Source organism: Bufo gargarizans, chromosome 1, assembly GCF_014858855.1.
Source record: "Bufo gargarizans isolate SCDJY-AF-19 chromosome 1, ASM1485885v1, whole genome shotgun sequence".
NCBI classification, from domain to species: domain Eukaryota; kingdom Metazoa; phylum Chordata; class Amphibia; order Anura; family Bufonidae; genus Bufo; species Bufo gargarizans.
The window spans coordinates 3,608,138-3,629,615 of NC_058080.1; the positions used below are offsets into that span (position 1 = coordinate 3,608,138).

Sequence of the window (21,478 nt, forward strand, 5' to 3'; positions counted from 1 at the left end):
GGAGTTTAGCCAAATCAATGTGAGCTGGCTAAACACTAGCTCTGTTCCGGACCCGTCCACTAGGGGGCTAAAAGGTCCGTACCGTGTATGGAGTTTAGACAGCTCCTAGAGAGCTGGCTATTTCCCATACTGCAAAAGGACCAGGTCCGTTTGGTGTCTGGAGTTTAGACACAACCACAACAGTTCGGCCTGCTCGTCTAACTGCGCATGCGTGCTCTTCTGCCTGGTGTGCGAGTTACTTCCGCTGATCGATCACATGACGCTCTCTAGCATTTGCTAGTGCGCATGCGCGGGTTTTGAAAGCTGGCGGGATCCGGTGTAACGGAGGGCTGCGGCTGTAATACACTGGCGACTAACATGACGGTGGAAAAGAAAGGGCTCCAGATAAAAGAAGCCTTTGATCTGGCGCAGAAGGCACATCAGAATATAGCGAAGCTGGTGTCTGCCCTCAGAGTCACTTATGGCCAGGTAGGTGCATCTACTGATGGATCGGGGGCTGTCACTGACCTGCGGTGTAGCCGATGTATATATTAATATATGAGAGCGCTAATGAATGTACAATGACAGGAGTTATATTTGTACTTGGGCCCTAAAGTCTGAGGGGCCCCAAGGTCCTGCTTCATTGTAGTCTAATCACACCTGGTAGGTTGGGCCACAGAGCTTACCCTTCAGGATACTGGACCAGTGGGGTCATTTATCAAACTGGTCGAAAGTAGAACTGGCTTAGTTGCCCATAGCAACCAATCAGATTCCACCTTTCATTTTCGAAAGGAGCAGTTCAGAATGAAAGGAGGAATCTGATTGGTTGTTATGGGTGTCTACTTTACACCCGCTATGTCTTCTTGTGCTTCTGTCATTGCAGGGAAAATACCTGCCGAGCGCACACTTAGGCTACTTTCACACTTGCGGCAGAGTGATCCGTCAGGCAGTTCCGTCAAAATGTATGCCAACTGATGGCATTTGTAAGACTGATCAGGATCCTGATCCGTCTTACAAATGCATTGAAATGCCGGATCCGTCTTTCCGGTGTCATCCGGAAAGACTGATCCGACACTTATTTTTTTTTCACCTTTTTTTCGGTCTGCGCAGACCGGAAGGATGGATCCAGGATCCGACATTCAGGCATGTCTTCAGTTTTTTTCGCCGGAGATAAAACCGTAGCATGCTATGATTTTCTCTTTTGCCTGATCAGTCAAAAAGACTGAACTGAAGACATCCTGATGCATCCTGAACGGATCGCTCTCCATTCAGAATGCATTGGGATATGCCTGATCAGTTCTTTTCCCGTATTGAGCCCCTAGGACGGAACTCAATGCCGGAAAAGAAAAACGCAAGTGTGAAAGTACCCTTAGTAACCAGATGTCTTCTTGTATCCAGAGTGCGTTATGTTCATGCAGGATACAGTGAAATAACGTCATATAGGGGTCGTCTGAGAATCCGCAGGAAAGGTTCATGTACCGCCTGATGTGATTGGCCGTGTTCTTCATCTTCTCCGCTGCAGTACTGTACGCTGCTGCCATATGAAAATCTGCAGCATTTGTCACGTGTGGACATAGCCTTAGGGCTGATTCACATGACCGTGATCAGTCCGTGTGTCGGCTGCATCTCCCAGGCCAACTGTAGCCCCCCTGACCCAAACTGACTGTATGATCGCGGGGACGTTGTAGTATACTCACTACTGTACCCAAAGTCATTATCTAAAATACATCCATTATATCCACTGTGAATCCTTGGAAAGCACAGAGCAGGAAGCTGTGAGACCCCACGACCACGCCAGGAGCAGCCAGACGAAAACGTCTGCATTTGTCCAGCCGCTACTTGCCGTATTTGCCTGGTTGCGGCTGGACCCCATTATACTCGATGGGGCCGGACGGATTGCCGGCTGCTCCTGGCAAGGACTGATCCGACAGGCTTGTGTGCATCCGTGTTTTTTCACGGACCCATTGACTTGAATGGGTCTGCGAACCGTTGTCCGTCAAAAAAATAGGACAGGTCCTATTTTTTTGACGGACAGGAAACACGGATCACGGACGCGGATGACCAACGGTGCATTTTCCGAGTTTTCAACGGACCCATTGAAAGTCAATGGATCCGCAGAAAATCACGGAAAACGGAACAGCGGACACGGATGCACACAACGGTCGTGTGCATGAGGCCTTACTCTGTGATGCTGTTATTCAGTAGGATTTAAGGATTCTGACTTTTTGTTTCAGATGGAAGATAAGTCCATTTTCCTGGAGGAATTCATTCATTACCTGAAGTATCCTTTAATAGTCTACAGGAGGGAACCTGCAGTAGAAAGAGTGATGGATTTTGTGGCCAAGTTTGTGACTTCGTTCCACAGCTGTGAGGAAGAGGACGAAATGGATGAAGAAAACTCCCCTGTGAATTTCCTCTTTAACTTCCTCCTTCAGGTAGATGTCATCTCATCTGTTCCTTCAGGTTTGGCAAGTGAAAATCGGGATTCTCCTGGGTGCTGCTACTACAGAATGCTGAAAAACCCCAACCTGGGCATTTCTGGGCTGAATTTGTCTTATTTTTCAAGATAATTGCACATCAGGGCTGTCGCAGTGCGGTCCACGGTGACGTTTTCCGTGTAGGCTGGCTGCATGCGCCCTTGCGTACTGGCTGCAGGCCAAAATCCTGTGCAGGCTGGTTGCTAGGGGTTACGTGCTGGCTGCGGTATCAGTGAACCGCCTGTGTATGTTTGCTCTCCCCGTCTCTGCGGTGTCACGGGAGGTTGTTTCCCTGTGGTGCCGGTTGGTTGTGCTCTGGCTTCCGATGTTTCCTGTCCCATGTCTGTCCTGTAGTGCCTTTGGCTTCTGTTCTGTAATTCTGTTCATGTCTGCCTGTTCCGTCCTGCCTTCGGGAGAGGGTTCCTGTGGTCCCCGGAGGGGGATTGCCCATGCTCTGCCTGGGGGCCGCTTAGCCTCTACTGCTTGCAGCGCAGGTAACTGCTTCTGTCTCTGCTCTAGGCCTGTTCTGTGCTTTGTATCTCTGATCTGTGGTTCTCCGTATAGTCCGTTGCTCCTGTTTACGTCTGTCTGTGCCCGTATGTTTATGCTTCCTGTCGGTACCTAATTCGGGTACCTCCTGGTCTGTCTGGACCAGCTGCCACTGACTCTGTTTACGCTCTGGAGTAGCCCCTGGCAAGTCTATCCTCCCCATCGGAGACTCTAGTGAATACCAGGTGTTGCTTAGTCACACCCCTCCAGAGTATTGTCAGTCAGTGGCGCAGTGGGTCCACACCCGCTGTTCCGTGTAGTGCGCCTGTGCATACATCTGTTTCTCTTGATGCAGTTCTTGCTATATGTTGCTGCCGGTCCGTTTTACCTGTATACCGGTTCCCTGATGTCCCGGAGGTCTGCCTTGGACCCCCGGCACGTGACAAGGGCCTTCTTTGCTACTTGCTAACACTTTGTTCCTCTACTTGGGTCTTAGAATTGAAGCTTTTTTGGCTAGAAGTGCATGACTGCATTGGCTGCACAGCCACAGATATGACCTGTTGCATAGCAATGTCCACACCCTTAAAGGGTTATTCCCATCTGGGATACTGATGGCATGTTGCTACGAAATGCCATCTCTGACAGATATGTGGGTCCCACCACTGGGACCTATCTCCAAAACGGCATCTCTGAGACGAGCATGCACCGCTATAGGACTTTTAAAAAATAGAAAAGCTCCCTCTTCAGCTATTTTCGGGACTCTCATTCTGGTGAGCATGCCATGCATGTGTCACAGTGCTCTCTTTCGCTCCAGGTGCGCCTTTCTTTAGATAGGTGTGTGTCCCACCTTTTGAGACCTACTCCTATCTAACATTGATGACTTATCTAAGTGGAATGCCGTCAGTGTCCCCCTTTAAGAATAGGGTAGGTAGTCACATGTAATGAATTCTGTGGTTATAATTACTACGGGAAGGAAGAGACTGCACCGCATTATATGCGCTCAGATAAGACATTTGGTAACATACTAGTTATGGTAGATTGGTATCTCCCAGACCATAAGTCAATCATGCTAACAAAAATATCACACCTGCTGCCAGAACTACACAACATGCTCATCATGGTATCTAGCAGCTCTCCTGGCCAATTAGATCACCAGATCTCTCCTCCTTCGAGGATGTCTAAGGCTACTTTCACACTAGCTTTTTTGCTGGATCCGGCAGGGATCAGCAAAAGCCGCTTCCGTTACTGATAATACAACAGTCTGCATCAGTTATGAACGGATCCGGTTGTATTATATTTATCATAGCCAAGACAGATCCGTCATGTACTCCATTGATAGTCAATGAGAGATGGATACGTTTTCGATTGTCGGAGAAATCGGATCAGTCCCCATTAACTTACATTGTGAGTCAGGACGGATCCGTCTTGCTTCGCACCACATCGCGAACAGAAAAACACTGCTTGCAGCGTTGGGGCTCATGCACACGACCATGTGCTGTCCGCATCCATTGTTCCGTTCCGTGGCCCTGCAAAAAAGATAGAGCATGTCCTAAGCGGACAAGCTTAGGCATTCTCTATATGGCGCTGGCCATGTGCAGTCCGTAAATTGCGTAACGCACACGGCCGGTATCCGTGTTTTGCGGATACGCAATTTGCGGACTGCAAAACACTACGGTCGTGTGAATGCACCATTATTAGGAGATACCATCCGGTATTAACCCTTAGGATACTGGAGGTTTTCGTATTTGCGTTTTCATTTTTCTTCCCTATCTTCCTTAAGCCAATACTTTATTTTAATTTTTTCCGTCCACATAGCTGTATGAGGGCTTATTTTTTGCGGGACAAGTTGTACTTTTTAATGCCACCATTTATTATGGCATATAATGTAGTAGGAAGCGGGACAATAATCCCAAATGAGGTGGAATTGGAAAAAACCGCAAATCCTCCACAGTTTTGCGTCCTGTTTGCAGCAAAACTGACCCATGCCCTTCATTCTCTGAGTCTGTACGATTACAACAATACCACATACCGTATTTTTCGCCCCATAAGACGCACTTTTTCTTCCCCCAAAATGGGGGAGAAATGCCCCTGCGTCTTATGGGGCGAATGCTGCCACTTTTACATCGCTGGCAGCGATGTATGAGCAGAGCGGGGACTCGGGGAGGGACTGGGAGGAGCTGGGGGCCGGCAATAGCGGCGGGGCGGTGCAGTCAGTGTAGTATAGCACCGCCCCGCCGCTCCGGTATGCTAATATATGATCTCATATTGAAGTAATAGTTATTAAACATGCCCCCTAACTGCTATTACTACCTTACCTCCTAATCGCTGCTGTAGAATTCAGGCCAGGCGGGCGGGCGGCAGCGTAACTCGTGTCACGTGCCTGCGCCGCCTACTTTATGAATTAAGTAGGCGGCGCAGGCAAGTGACGTCAGTGAGACGCGCCGTCCGGCCGTCCTGCCTGCCTGATTTCTACAGCAGCGATTAGGATGAAAGGTAGTAATAGGAGTTGGGGGGCATGTTTAATAACTATTAATTCAATATGACAACTTATATTTTGTGCGGCGGGCGGGCGGGAGGAGGGGGGGCGGTTCGGATTGCGATCTGTGGATGGCACTGTTACAGGGGGGGGGGGGCATCTGTGAATGGCACTGTTATGGCCTGGGGGGGTCTGTGCATGGCACTGTTATGGGCTGGGGGGTCTGTGGATGGCACATATATAACAGTGCCACCCACAGACCCCCCCCCAGCCCATAACAGTGCCATGCACAGACCCCCCCAGGCCATAACAGTGCCATTCACAGATCCCCCCCCTGTAACAGTGCAAGCCACAGATCCCCCCCCATAGCAGTGTCAGTTATCCACAGATCCCCCCATAACAGTGTCTGTCATCCACAGATCCCCCCATAACAGTGTCTGTCATCCACAGATCCCCCCATAACAGTGTCCGTCATCCACAGATCCCCCCATAACAGTGTCCGTCATCCACAGATCCCCCCATAACAGTGTCCGTCATCCACAGATCCCCCCATAACAGTGTCCGTCATCCACAGATCCCCCCATAACAGTGTCCGTCATCCACAGATCCCCCCCCATAACAGTGTCCGTCATCCACAGATCCCCCCATAACAGTGTCCGTCATCCACAGATCCCCCCATAACAGTGTCCGTCATCCACAGATCCCCCATAACAGTGTCCGTCATCCACAGATCCCCCATAACAGTGTCCGTCATCCACAGATCCCCCCATAACAGTGTCCGTCATCCACAGATCCCCCCCATAACAGTGTCCGTCATCCACAGATCCCCCCCCATAACAGTGTCCGTCATCCACAGATCCCCCCCCATAACAGTGTCCGTCATCCACAGATCCCCCCCATAACAGTGTCCGTCATCCACAGATCCCCCCCATAACAGTGTCCGTCATCCACAGATCCCCCCATAACAGTGTCCGTCATCCACAGATCCCCCCATAACAGTGTCCGTCATCCACAGATCCCCCCCATAACAGTGTCCGTCATCCACAGATCCCCCCCATAACAGTGTCCGTCATCCACAGATCCCCCCATAACAGTGTCCGTCATCCACAGATCCCCCCCATAACAGTGTCCGTCATCCACAGATCAGATCCCCCCATAACAGTGTCCGTCATCCACAGATCCCCCCATAACAGTGTCCGTCATCCACAGATCCCCCATAACAGTGTCCGTCATCCACAGATCCCCAGTAATAGTGCCATCCACAGACCACCATTAGTTCCAAACCCACCAAACACACAGCACACCTTTTGGTTAAAAATTTTTTTTTTCTTATTTTCCTCCCCAAAAACCTAGGTGCGTCTTATAGGGCGAAAAATACGGTATGTATAGTTTTTTAATGTCTAAATAGTGTAAAAAAAATATATATATTTTTTTTACGTCACCATATTCTGACCCCCTTCCCCCCACAATAATTTTTTTTTTTTTTTTTTTATAGCTATATCTACAGAGCTGTGTGAGCGCTCACTTTTTTGCGGGACAATCGGTAGTTTTTAATTGATACCATTTTGAAGTTTGTGTGTCTTATCAATATCAGAACAGCATACCAAGCACAGCGCCATACATTGTATAGAGGCTTTGCTTGATAGTGCAGCCAAGGGTGACTCTGCAGCAGTTTGTATGGGTAGGACTAGAAGTCCCAGCTGTACAATGACAATGCTGATACACACAGGATCTTCCCCCTTCTTGCTGTTGTACAATGCTGTGCAAAACTCCTCCAGTCTGTCAGCTCTCTGTCTGCAAGATGAGGATCCTGCGTCTCTTCACTGTCTGCAGCTACTCGGCAAAGCCTCCAGCCCTGAGTCTGTGCTGCGGATGGTAGAATGGGTTAATCTTTCCTGAAGAATCCAGGGTGAGGGCAGGGGGCGTGGCCAGCACAGGGAAGTCTTGTGCACAGACACAGACTTGCTCCTCAGGCTTGTGTACCAGACATCATCAGAGTAGGGAGAGAGGCTGACATCACAGGTTATGTGACCCTTAGGAAAATCTGAGAAAGGAGCCACTGCTGATGAAGTAAGTCAATTGTAAACCAATTGCATTGGATTAGTTAGAAACATACAAAGAACAAAAAATAACTGACGACCCCTTTAAATAGGACTTAGCTGCACCTGGGCCATATGACTAATGAATGTTGTCAGTGGCCTAGGTAGAGGCTGCAACCTCTACAAAAAACTAGGGGTGCACCGAAATGAAAATTCTGGTCCGAAACCGAAACCGAAAATTCAGGATACCCCTTGACCGAAACCGAAACTGCCTTTTTGCCCAAATACTTTTAAAAGACCCCCCACCCCATAACAGTGCCATCCACAGACCCCCCCCACCTCATAACAGTGCCATCCACAGACCCCCACCCACCCCATAACAGTGCCATCCACAGACCCCCACCCACCCCATAACAGTGCCATCCACAGACCCCCACCCACCCCATAACAGTGCCATCCACAGACCCCCCCCCACCCCATAACAGTGCCATCCACAGACCCCCACCCACCCATAACAGTGCCATCCACAGACCCCCCCACCTCATAACAGTGCCATCCACAGACCCCACCCACCTCATAACAGTGCCATCCACAGACCCCCACCCACCTCATAACAGTGCCATCCACAGACCCCCACCCACCTCATAACAGTGCCATCCACAGACCCCCACCCACCCCATAACAGTGCCATCCACAGACCCCCACCCACCCCATAACAGTGCCATCCACAGACCCCCACCCACCCCATAACAGTGCCATCCACAAACCCCCACCCACCCCATAACAGTGCCATCCACAGACCCCATTGTACAATTAATAGATTAATAGAAAATAGCGGGGAGGGACTGGGAGGAGGAGCTGGGGGCCGGTGCGTTCACTGTGCTCCGGCCCCCAGCTCCAGTAGTTATAAAATGTTGTACAATTAATAAGCATTCTATTCATGAGGCCCCCTCTGCAGTATTACATTCAATACAGCCACATCCTACTCACAGGGCTGTCATCTTAATGCTGGCCGGCCGGGCAGAGGAGCGGCAGCGTCACAACTGACGTCATGTGCCCGGCCTACTTTCTGAATGAAGGAGGCGGCGCAGGCATGTGACGTCAGTCGTGACTGCTGCCGCTCGTCTGCCCGGCCGGCCAGCACAGCCCTGTGAGTAGGATGTGGCTGTATTGAATGTAATACTGCAGAGGGGGGCCAAATGAATAGAATGCTTATTAATTGTACAACATTTTATAACTACTGGAGCTGGGGGCCGGAGCACAGTGAACGCACCGGCCCCCAGCTCCTCCCCGCTATTTCCGGCCGATATGTAAAAATATCGGCAGAAACAGATTAGGTGCATTCTCGGCCGATATTTTCGGCCGCCGAAATTTCGGTGCACCCCTACAAAAAACTGATCATGGGGTTCCGGGAGTGGACCTCCATCAATCCTATATTGATGACCTATTCTAAGGATGAGTCATCGATACTTGGCTCCTGGAGAACCACTTTAACATGGAGGCTTTTATTTTTTTTATTTTTTTTTAGGGGGGGGGTCTCAACAGTGACAACCTTTTACAAAAATGCTTCAGTCGCTGACAAACAGCTGATTTTACAAGAGTAACTTCAGGAGAAATTTAGTAGCACAAGGTGGTGACCCTGTTCTACAAGGACAGTCTTCATGAAGCAACCCCTTTAACTGACCTCTCTATTATACAGAATGAGAGTTTTATCTTTCTAATATGGGAGAAGTTGAGAATCGGTTCTAAGATAAGTGTGTGTAAAAGTATTTTAGGTTTCAGTATCTGAAAAAGAATAGAAGTTTTCTTACAACTCTATGAGCACTAGATGGCGCTGCTGATCTAAGAAAAATAGCAGCAGATTTCTAGACCTATCTTCATATTGGACCCAATATTTTACCTTTAATCACTTCTTAACTGTTCTGATTTTTCCTTTTTATTTTTTTTTCCAGTCTCATACAGTTAACAGCATGGCAGTGCGGTTTAGAGTCTGCCAGCTCATCTATAAGCTGTTGGTAAACCTGCCTGAAAACGCTTTGATTGACGACGATTTGTTCGATAAGATACAGGATGCCATGCTTATTCGCGTAACAGACAGAGTACCCAATGTTCGGATCCAGGCAGTGCTGGCTTTGGCCAGGCTTCAGGACCCAAGTGATATGAGCTGCCCAGTTACCACTGGTAAGAATGACATGACCCTGTTCTGCAAAGGAATACAAAAAATTCCTATGGTCTGCTGTGAACCTATGGTTAAAGGGTTAATTATTTAGGGATTGTGGCGGCATTCTTCCAGTTGGCTATCTTACACAAAACTGTATTATGCCAGTCGGATTGTGGTCCGTTATAGCCATTGACCAGTCAATGGCTATTGTCGTCCTAGTCCTGCAAAGATAAGCAGGGTCCTTTCAGAGCAGATATGATGTTTTAGCAGGGGAGTGAACTGAGTGGCGTCTTTTGCCATACACAATTGTTGGAGCGTGCCCGTTGAAAGTCCAGGTTAAAGGGAATCTGTCATTAGTGACCCCCATGTCCAGCTGTTTATATAGACACATAGCTGACTAAAACACAGTTTTTCTTTTGTTAGTCCGAGGCTCCATTCCCCATTTATAATACCTTTTCCTAATATGCAAATTAGGCTTTGGTGCAATCATCATTGCTTTGGTCCTTTCTGTGGCCAGCCTCTCAATGGCTGCTTTGCCACTGCCTGCCCCTGTCAATGCAGCCAGGAAGGCACTGGAAACTGACATGAGCGGCGCTTGAGTGCAATGATGGCAAAGGTGACACCGTTGTTGCACCAAAAGCCAAATTTGCATATTTGGAAAAGCATTTTAACTCAGAAATGAAGCCTCGCATCAACAAAAGAACAAAAATAGATTTTTGTACTTGCCGTAAAATCTGTTTCTCTTCCGTTCATTGGGGGACACAGGCTTGACCATGGTTATAGCTGCTGCCACTTGGAGGCGACACTAAGCATCAAAAGTGTGAGCTCCTCCCTTCAGCTATACACTTCCTACAGGGACAAAGCTAAAACAGTTAGTGTAAAAGCAGTAGGAGAAGCAAGAGAACCAAACAATGTACAAACCCAGAACCACCTAAGCCCTAAGAGGCCTATTAAAAGAGAGAACGGCTGGGAGCCGTGTACAAAAAGTACAAAAATCTAGTTTTCTCATCCGTATCATTGGGGGACACAGGCTTGACCATGGGACATTACAGAGCATTCCCAAGGATGGGCCATAAACAAAGAAACCCTTCGGTCAATGAGAGAACCGCCATCTGTAAAACTCTACACCCCAGAAAAAGCGCCAGACGACGCAAAGGTGTGTACCCTGTAAAACTTTGAAAAAGTGTCCAAAGACGACCCGGTAGCTGCCTTGCATACCCGAAGTGCCGAAGGCCCATGATGCACTGCCCAAGAGGCCATTACTGCCCGAGCAGAATGAGCAGTAACCCGAAAGGATGGGGCCTGGCCACACATGCGGTATGCCTCCAAATGGTCAAACGAAGCCCTCGGGGGGAAATGGAAGCTTTTAACGCAGCAAATACTGGCAATAGGCAGAGTGCAAAGGAGCGGTGCAAAAAGAAACGCTGATTGGAAGAAAAGGAACTTAAAATGAGGTTTGGATATCAAGGCCAGGGAACTGCTGATGTGACATATCTTGCCCCCCGTGAGGGAAGAAGTAGGGGTGCCAGAGACAAAAAAAACAACTGCATATTAGGCTGCCAGAAAAAAGAACACTCTAGCAGGGCCATGACGAGCAAGTCAGGTCTAGAGAATCCAGATGTCAGGCATGACAATGGTCCACAAGAAAAAGATCTTGAGGAACATGGCAGTGGAACCGACCCAAAAGCCACAAAAAAATTGGGGAGTAACCTTGGCAGGAAAACAGTGTCCTCCTGGATCAAAAAAAGCATTCTCTTCAAAACCCTGGCCATTGAGTTTGGTGCATAAGAGTGTCTCTCTCCTTGAGGAACAATGGTAAGCAGAGGCATGGAAAGGAGGACCCTAAACTCATAATAAAAGGAAGAACTATCTAGGGCAAGAGAACAGGTAGAAACGATGCCGATGCTGACAACATGACATCAGGCACTCTCGCTAGGAAGGGAGTGTGGATGCCGAACACCACCAAGTTACAGAAGAAAACCTGTGACAAAGCGAATACCGACACAGGATAAGGGCATACACAACTCCGCAGGGATGTAATGCCCTGCTGTCACCGTAGCAGAAGGTAGAGGCGATACTATGCTTGTGAAGGGAACAAGCCGCTAAGCCTGCACCATAGAAATCGGTATTTAATACTAGGGACAGAAGACCGTACTAATACACACCAGAAATGAGCAACCCCACCACTTGTGGGATGTCAAGGTATGTGCAGTTGACCAGCGCCATAAGGAATAAGTGTGCCTATCAGATATCTCATCCGGAACACCAGACAGATAATGCCTGGTGGATCCACCGTACACAGTAACGGGAGAACATGAGTACAGTGTCACCTGAGGGAGGAGGAAGTGTAGACACTCGCACAACTAGGGAGAACTGCTTTTATACACCACACATGGAGGAAGGGGGTGTGGAATAGCCCACAGGAGCAGTGCCCCCCGCCAATGCGTCAAGAGAGCAAGAACTCAGTGACTGTCGCCCCTTGACGTATGAACGCAAACACTCCCCCTGTAAAGGGGTCCCACAGTAGTAGACACAGAAACCGGAATGGCCATAAAATCTATGGTGGGCGCAAGAATGTCTCATAAGGGGAGGCCACACCAGCAATCATGGTCTGTAGGACCAGAGGAGAGACTCCTCCTCCTGAAAATGGTGAAAACTGTAAACCAGCGCAGACATTCCACCTACTGAAGGAATGTGGACGCAGAACGTGACCATGAAAGCCAACAAAATTAGAAAATTCTGCATAGGGACTCGAAGCACGAGGAAAGGCATGTCATGGAACAAAACCTTGGAAAGACATAGGCTGCCCCGTAGGCTTCTGACAGCAATCCATACAATGACTACCTGAGGAAGGGAATCGTGTGAAGTAGTCCCAGTATCCAGTAGTAGTGCCAAAAGACCACCTATGACTGGGGATAAGGCGATTTGTAGGAACAGTGTCTAGCCATAGAGCACCCATGGAACGGGGTGCAATGCGACAAGAAAGAAGCGAGAGTAGTCTTGGTAGTCAATGATCAATCAGATACTCCATCTAGGAAAGACGGGTCATGCGATAGGATGGAAGGTTTCAGTGGTAATGGAAATGCTCCTCCTGTGGAAGGGGGGGGGGGGGGGGTCTGACCTGATGTATAGTGTCCCCTGGTGGTGCAATTACTGCCATGAGGAGGATGGTAATGCTACTGGATGTAAGTATGCAGATGCAGTGCAAGGCACTCCACCTATAGAAGAGGGAGAGTCCAACATGAACGAAACAATCCAGTATTCGTACAATTACTCCGCCTGCGGAGGGTGTAATGCGACAGGCCCTATGGCATCCGGTGGAGGTGCATTACTCTGCCTAAGGAAGGAGGGTAATGCCACAGTCTGTACAGGGACCAGTGGTAGTGCAATTACTCTATGGCAGGAGGGTAATGCTACAGAATGTACAGTACCCAGTGGAAGTGCAAATACACCTACTATGAAAGGAGGGCCATGTTACCGGAAGAAAAGGACCCAGTGGTAGTGCAATACTCCGCCTTAGAAAGGAGGGTGACGCTACAACTGTACCGTATCCAGCTGTAGTGCAAGTACTCCCCTAAGAAGGGGCAATGCTAAAGGACTTACTGGGTCCTGGTAAATGCACATATTCTGCCTAAGGAAGGAAGGGAATGTGATAGGACTTATCCGAAACCAGTGGTAGTGTAACTACTGAGCCATTGTAAGTGGTGACCCTCACCCTGGGAGAACCAGCTCGTGATCATGACATCTCCCCTGCTAGGTAAGTATAGGGCGGTCAGGAACTAGGCCCAGAGGACCAGAAGCTCGAAGGGTTAATAATATTGTTTAAAATTAAATACAGTCCCAATCCCCTACAGTGTATAAAGGACTAATCTGCTTTCTCCAAGCAGAGCTATGAGGGCGGTGCCTCGGACATGAGGCTGCCATGTATTTACACAATGCGCCAGCTTTGACAGGGTTAAGCCTAGTGTTGGGACGGAGCTCAGAGGGCTGATGGTAGAGCAGGGACCTGGGCGTGAAAGTTTTATTTTGTGCCCAGAAAGCACAGGTCCCGCCCCCTTAACCCTCCGGAATACGTGGTCTAGTAGGCAGAAGAGTCGGGGCCTCGCGTATAGACGGGACCGACCGGAAGAGCCTCAGGCTGGGAAGCCGATGCAGGGAGGGGAGTGCCAAACAGGCCGGGAACAGAGAAACTATACCCAGCGGAGAAAGGCAGCTGGCGTCCAAGTTTTGCACAGGGCCTGGGGACCGGAGGAGTGAGCGATTACTCCATCGATAGAATGTCGGCCTCTGGCGAACACGAGGAACACAGTCGTTCAAGGAGGCCTCCCCGATTTCCCCCCCCCCTTAAATTGGAGGCAGCGCCGCGACTGCCCCTGCCGAATAGGGAAGCCGGCCGGGAGCTACCATCTGCCGTGGGAGCCAGAAGAGCTAAGCTGCAGGGGGAGCCGGGGCCTTGATTACCGGCGGCCCCGGCAGAGCGCTAGAATGTTGGAGACTGCAGGAGGGTGGTGGAGTTGCCTGAGAAGGGGCAGGAAGGCTTTTGGGGAAATCCGGCGTTTTCACCAGTCCGGCGTTTTCTGGCTCCAGCCGGGTCACCACCTTCGGTATGCAGCCCCTTGGGGAGGGCTTCTACACCGGAGTGGTGCGGACATGGTGACCCGAAAGCTGGCGGGATGCAGAGGGTTTAGGAACCTCCTGGTCCTCCTTGTTTTCTGGAGTTTGGGGAGCAGCAGCGGGCTTGGGTACCCCCTGGACTTCCCTCTCCTGAGTGGGGGTGCAGGTAGTTAAGGCTGCCTGCAACCCACTAGAGGAAAGGAAAAAAAGGAAGAAAATTAAGAGAACAGCAGACCTGCAAACAAAGCAGGGAGGTCTGCCTCCTACGAACACTAAGCTAAAACTGTAAGAAGGGTATAGCTGGAGGGAGGAGCTCTCACTTTTGTGCTTGGTGTCGCCTCCTTATGGGCAGCAGCTATACCCATGGTCAAGCCTGTGTCCCCCAATGATACGGATGAGAAAGTGTTTTAATTAGATGAACTACATCTGTGTGTCTATGTAAACATGGTTCCTATCTGCAGGATCAATATCAAAAAGCTGACATACCCTCATTAAAGTCCATGTTCAAATGCACAGTTCTCAAGGAGAGCTCCTTGGACCCTCCTACACACATCTACAAAATGAGCCTTTTAGAAAGGATACCATCAGAAAATAAGACCAGTGTTTCACTCCAAGTTAGTCTATTTTATAAAATATTCACAGGATATGGCATAAATGTCTGATGCATGCAGGTCCTTCCTCTGGGAACCACACCTACGTGGAGAAAAGGGCCCAGTTGTCCTGGCGGGTGCGGGTTGTCCATAGAAGCAAAGGCCAACGCACTTGTGACCAGCTGGCTATTAATTTGCCTGGATACGGTTGCTGCCTCACTATTTGGGTTTTGAGACCTCCATTCGTCATATAGGTGTAGGTCCTGCATTTATCAGACACTTATGCCAAATCCTTTGGATATGCCACAATGTCCAAGGTGGGAGTACCCCTTTAATCTTGGACTGGGCTTTGGCTTCGTCTGCTCAGTAACGTGGATAGAGACTGTGCCAGTTCTGCGAGCGTAATGGTCGTACGCTTTGTCCATGTTCATACTGATATTAGGTCCTTAACGTTACTTTTTTTTATTTTTATAGTTTATATGCATTTGTTGGAAAACGATCTGAACGCAGAAGTGCGGAGAGCCGTGTTGTCTTGTATTGCTCCATCTGCCAGGACTTTGCCAAAAATAGTTGGGAGAATCAAGGATGTGAAGGAGCTTGTGAGGAAGCTTGCATACCAGGTACTGGAGTTGTTCGAGTGTTTGGCATGTAGGCCACTACAATAAGCCATGTACAATTAGCATTTTACAAATAACACGTGTATTCCTGATCTCCCTTACATAGGTTTTAGCAGAAAAGGTCCATATAAGAGCGCTGAAAATTTCACAAAGGGTTAACCTCCTGCAGCTGGGGCTGAACGACCGATCAGGTAGGTGTTCTGAACGTTGTAGAGCGAACGTAGTCCGTTTTCTGTGTATGAATGTGCACATTACAGACTTGTGTTTTACAGAGGCTGTAAAAGAAATCATGCAGAAGAATCTCCTGCAGTCCTGGCTGAAGTACACCGAGGGGAATGTCTTGGAGCTGCTGCACCGTCTGGATGTGGAAAACTCTCCCGAAGTTGCTGTTTCTGCCCTCAATGTAATGTTCGCCCTATCCTCTGTCAGTGAGCTTGTGGAGAAGTGTAATAACATTGATGAAAGGTAAAAGATGGTTGTATTTTTCATAATTGCATGGTTAAAGCGCACTTGTCGTTTTAGATAACTTTTCGGAATAAGCTGCCATGTGTTTATGCAAAAGTGATAGCACTATATCTGACCATCATATGATTTGACTAATTTTCTAGCTGTTTTCCCCTTCTGCATGCTATAATAATAATACTCAGTTGTACTTGAGCTGGTAGTGGAGACTAGCTGGTGGTGGCCATAGAGTATACATAGAAACAGGATATTCTGGTCCCTAACTACTGAGCAGTATAGATGTGAATAAAGCACTTGGGGTAAGGCATAACGTCTAATATTAGCTGCTGAAGCATACCTGCTTCTCTCTGCCCACTATGCTGCTCGCTGGTCCTTCCCTCTCTATAGACTTCTATGAGATAATAGAATCTGATCCTGACAGTCCGTCTTGCTCTCTCAAGATGGATTTATAATGGAATTCAGAGTGAATGATTAAGAGGGGGAAGGTGCTTATAACTGGAGATCAAGACATTTTTCTCTTCTAAGATATATTACAACAAAGTTTCTTATAGTTGCCTGTAGGGTTGTTTCGATACCAAAATTTAGATTCGGTCTTGATACCATAAAAAAGTATTGTGATACTGGATGCCACGCGAAAAAAAAAAAAAAAGCCGCGTGCGTTCTGCATTTTATGGAACGTCCAGCCTATAATCTAACTGTCCTATCCTATTTTGGGGGGCGACTGTCAAATCATGCATTATTTTTTTTTCTGTTACGGCGTTCACCACATAGGAGGAGTTTTTTTTTTTTATATTTGAATAGTTTGGACTTTTCGGATGTGGTAATATATAATATGTTTATTGTTTTATATATTTTATATGTAAAATTGGGAAAGGGGGTGATTTATACTTAATATTTGTTTTTTTTTTTATATATATATATATATATATATATATATATATATATATATATATATATATATATATATATATATATATATATATATATATATATACGGTTTATTAACTTTTTTCCTTTTGGGGCTAGAACCTGAGATCTTTTAATCCTTTGTCCTATTCAACCCAATAGAGCTCTATTAGGGTGAATAGTACTTCACACTCTCCCTGCTGCCCTGTGCATAGTACACACGGCAGCAGGGAGCTTATTATGGCAGCCAGGGCTTTAGTAGCGTCCTGGCTGCCATGGTAACCGATCGGCGCCCTAGGATTTTACTGCTGGGGCTCCGATCAGAAGCTGCCACTGCCGCCAATGAGGAGGAGGGGGACCCTGTGGCCGCTGCCACCAATGATTACAATACTGGGGGGCGCACTGCGCCACCAATGCTTTTAATATTGGGAAGGGGGGGTGCACTACGCCACCAAAGATTTAATACTGGGGAGGAGGCGGCGGGGTGCACTGCACCACCAGTGATAATTAACATTTAATACAGGAGGCTGGGTGCGGGCAGCAGGCTCACATAGCCGTCACCCAGCCTCTATGACAGGAAGCTGCCATCAGCGGCAGTTAACCCCCGGGGTTAACTGCCGCTGATCGCAGCTTCCTTTTTATAGAGGCTGGGTGACGGCTATGTGATTCTGCTGCCTGCACCCAGCCTCCTGTATTAAATGTTAATTTTCACTGGTGGTGCAGTGCGCCCTCCTTCGCCCCTTTCTCTCTCCGCTCATTGCTGGCAGCGGCGGCAAAGGGGAGGGAGAGAGTGACTCCTTCTCCCCTGTGCTGCTGAGGAGAACACGGAGCGTGCTGACAGCATCGCTCTCCATACTGCTGTGATACTAGACTGCGCAGTAGCGGATTCTAGTATCAAAAATGTCAAATCGAGGTCGATACCGGCCAAAAGTATTGAAAATTTGATACCCGAAACAACCCTAGTTGCCTGTACTATTGGGTTATGAAACTTGTGTGAAATGAAATATTTTAACTTATGACCTTTTCAGAGTCCCATATGTTGGACCTATCTGATCGGTGGGACACCAACCGTTCAGCTTTTTGAGAAGGCACTGACGCTTGCAGTACCCCCGCTGCCTTCTCTCAGCTCACCAGACCCAGTGCAGTATATTGTACAGCGGCTGTGCTTGATACCACAGCTACCACAAATGCCTTCTCAAACAGCTGATCGGTGGGGGTCTTAGGTGTCCCCCCACTGATCAGATACTGGATAGGTCAGGTAAAATATCTCAGAAAACTCCTTCAATTTAAGGTTTAAAGGGGTTCTGCACTTTCATTTAACTTATGATCTATCCTCTGATCGGCGGGGGTCCGACACTCGGGACCCCCGCCCGTCCAGCTGTTTGAGAAGGCAGCGGCTCTCCAGCAGCGCTGCGGCCTTCTCACTGTTTACCGCCGGCCCACTGACATCACGACTAGTATCAACTGGCGTGGGCGGGGCTAAGCTCTGTTCACTTGAATTGAGCTTAGCCCCGCCCTCGCTAGTTGATACTAGTCGTGACGTCAGTGGGCCGGCGGTAAACTGTGGTGCAGTTCCCTTTACAGCAAGTGGCTGGGCGTCATTGCGAATGGGACACGGTAGTACATGACCATTTCATTCTTGTATGTTCTGCAGGAACTACCTCCCTTCAAACGCAGATATTTCTGCAACCAACCTGCTGTCTAGACTTGCACTAATAGAGAGTGATCGTACATGGCCAGTTCTCCCCTGTAATTGAAGGCCCAGGCACCACTGGGACACCCACCGATCATGAGAAAGGAGATTCCGTGATCCAGAAAGAAGAGTGGCAGGTTGAGCATGTGCACTATCGCTCCAGTTTGTTTTCTAGGAGATATCGGAGTACCTCCAATAGTCCCATAAAGATGAATAGAGCAGTAGTGCACATGCTTGACCTGACGCTCCATTCATCCTGGCATTGGAGGTCCGCCACCAAGAAGATGCTTACAACAGTGGATGGAGCTAAAAGTAGAAGGCTCCATCCACTGTGTAGAGGTCATGCCGTCGTACTGCAGCTTCATTGCCATTCTCCTAAGACCTCATGCACACTGCCGTTGTTTTGGTCCGCAGTTTTTGCGGCTTGGATGCGGACCCATTCACTTCAATGGAGCCGCAAAAGAAGCGGACAGCACTCCGTGTGCTGTCTGCATCCATTGCTCCGTTCCGTGGACCGCCCAAAAAATATAACCTGTCCTATTCTCGTCTGTTTTGCAGACAAGAATAGGCAGTTATATTGATGACTGTCCGTGCCGATCTGCAAATTGCGGAACGCACACGGACGCCATCTGCAATTTGCAGGCTGCAAAACACACAACGGTTGTGGGAGCTGAGCTGCAGTACACCAGCATGCACAATGACGGAGCCTTCTGCTTCTGGCTTCGTCCATTGTTGCGTGTCCGATTTCAACTGCTGCTGCAAACAGCTGATCGGGGCCCGGCCAATCTGATATCTGTGATCAATCCAGAAAATAGATCATCAATATCTAAAAGTTGGATAACCAAGTCAAGCCTGCTTCAACAATGAGGGAAATGACCATATTGTTTAATGGGGTTTTATTGGGTTATATACCGATTCATCATGGAAGCCAAGTCATTAGACTGAAGTGCCAGAAAATAATGGGTCAGCTGGTTAGTGTGCTTATTACTATATAGCGGTATCACATTCTGGAAAACGGAACCTAGGACTGAAGGTGTTTTTTTTCTGCTGTTGCATCTTCACAGGTCTGTACATTTGCAAATCTGTGCAGGGTTGTAAGATTTGTTTTTCTTCCCTAGGAAACTGATCCCCTTGGACAGTTTGGGTCCAGAAAATGTGTTGTATTGGAAGGCACTCTGTGAATACTTGAAGTCAAAGGGCGATGAGGGGGAGTCTGCGTTAGAAAAGATTTTACCAGAGCCCGCTGTCTATATAGAGTATTTGCTCAGGTAAAGTACAGTATTTCTGACTGAATTGTGCATGTGACCCTGACCCACATTGTTCTTCTATTTCTATACTATTAGTACTTATATAAAGGTGTTTGTTTTACCGTGTTCTGATGTAGATTATTCCAGTCTGTCTGTTTTACTGCAGTTATCTTCGTACGCTCCCTGTTCTCACCGAGGAAGAGAAGGCAGACATGACGAAAATTGAAGATCTGATGACTAAAACCTTCATAGGCCAGCAACTGATTCATATAATAGGCTGCCTGGACACCAGTGAGGAGGGAGGAAGGTAGGTCACAGCAGCTCGTTGGGTGTTATGTCACTTTACCTTTCCACAAGTTCATCATGCTGAAACGATCTGAGCGGCTGTATGCGGGTCCAATACGAGATGAGGTACATTATTCACAGGTTCTGCCAATTCTATAAAGTCTCGCTGAAAATAACTTGCAAGAAGTGTAGCTTCATATACAATCTGCACATATTGTTTTTGAAATATATTAATAATTATAGAAAGCTATTCTAGTTCAGAAGCGTGAACAGTTACTGTCTTTCTGAATACACGGCATCACAGACAGTACGCAATCTATGACGCACATATCTGTGCCCTGGGAGACTGCGCTGTCTCCAGTGGGGCAGCCGGCTGTGTAGAATCACAATTTACATCCCGTTGTGTACAGGAATCTGATGCATAGGTAAGAGCAGCACACTCATGCACTATAATCTGTTTCTATATGATTGGAGACCCTTCAAAATATGCAGATTTCCAATATATTGGCTAAACAAAATGGCTATTCATCAAAACTAGTTCATGGGGAAATTGAAGGATGCCTGTAGTAACCACTACTTTTTAGCGGTGCGGAGGCACGGACAGAAACCCCATGGAACACTCCGTAGTGGTTCCGTGCCTCCGTTTGGCATCGGACCTTCCAGATTGCAGACCCGTTTAAGTGAATGCGGAGTGCACACGGCCGGTGCCTGTATATCGTGGACCCGCTGTTTGCCGGCCGCAATACAGACCTGGCCGTGTACATGAGGCCTATGTAAGTGTTTTAGACCCTTTTTGTTCACCTCATCAGACAAGGGGCTGCTGACTAGCAGGAGTGGGATGTGATGTGTTGGTAATAGGCGTCGCTTAAGATGTGACAATGGGTGTCCAAATTTCTCAGTTAAAGGGCTTGTCTCACTTCAGCAAATGGCATTTATCATGTAGGGGAAGTTAATACAAGACACTTACTAATGTATTGTGATTGTCCATATTGCCTCCCTTGCTGGATTTATCCTTTTTCCCATCACATTATATGCTGCTTGTATCCAGAGGTTACAGCCACCCTGCAATTCAGCATTGGTGGCCGTACTTGCACACAGTAAGAAAAAGGGTCCAGCCTCTCTGGTGTACGAGACCTTAGAGCGCTCATAGGCCGCCACTTTTTCCTATAGTGTGCAAGCACGACCACTGATGCTGGATTACACAGTGGTCATAAAGCCTGGATACGGGCAGTGTATAATGTGTTAGAAAAATGGATGAAGCCAGCAAAGGATGGGAATATGGACAATCACAATACATTAGTAAGTGCCTTGTATTAAAGGGGTTATCCAATCCCTATAATGACCCCCAGAATGCCCAGGGCCCTTCTCTAAAGCATACTTACCTGATCCCCTACACCCACGTCCCTGCACAGCCAACACTGCATCTCCCCCGCCGCGCTGGTC

General features: G+C 48.2%; 1 protein-coding gene across 1 annotated transcript in view; it reads left to right on the top strand.

The window, feature by feature from the left end:
• The first annotated feature begins 312 nt into the window (after positions 1 to 312).
• Positions 313 to 21,478, top strand: part of NCAPG (non-SMC condensin I complex subunit G) — a 44,703-nt gene continuing 23,537 nt past the window's right edge. The window contains exons 1-8 of the mRNA XM_044278904.1: positions 313 to 468; positions 2,214 to 2,414; positions 9,413 to 9,641; positions 15,300 to 15,445; positions 15,549 to 15,633; positions 15,715 to 15,907; positions 19,622 to 19,771; positions 19,917 to 20,057. Coding sequence (XP_044134839.1) covers positions 358 to 468; positions 2,214 to 2,414; positions 9,413 to 9,641; positions 15,300 to 15,445; positions 15,549 to 15,633; positions 15,715 to 15,907; positions 19,622 to 19,771; positions 19,917 to 20,057 — 1,256 coding nt within the window. The 5' untranslated portion in view covers positions 313 to 357. The remainder of the gene's footprint in view (positions 469 to 2,213; positions 2,415 to 9,412; positions 9,642 to 15,299; positions 15,446 to 15,548; positions 15,634 to 15,714; positions 15,908 to 19,621; positions 19,772 to 19,916; positions 20,058 to 21,478) is intronic.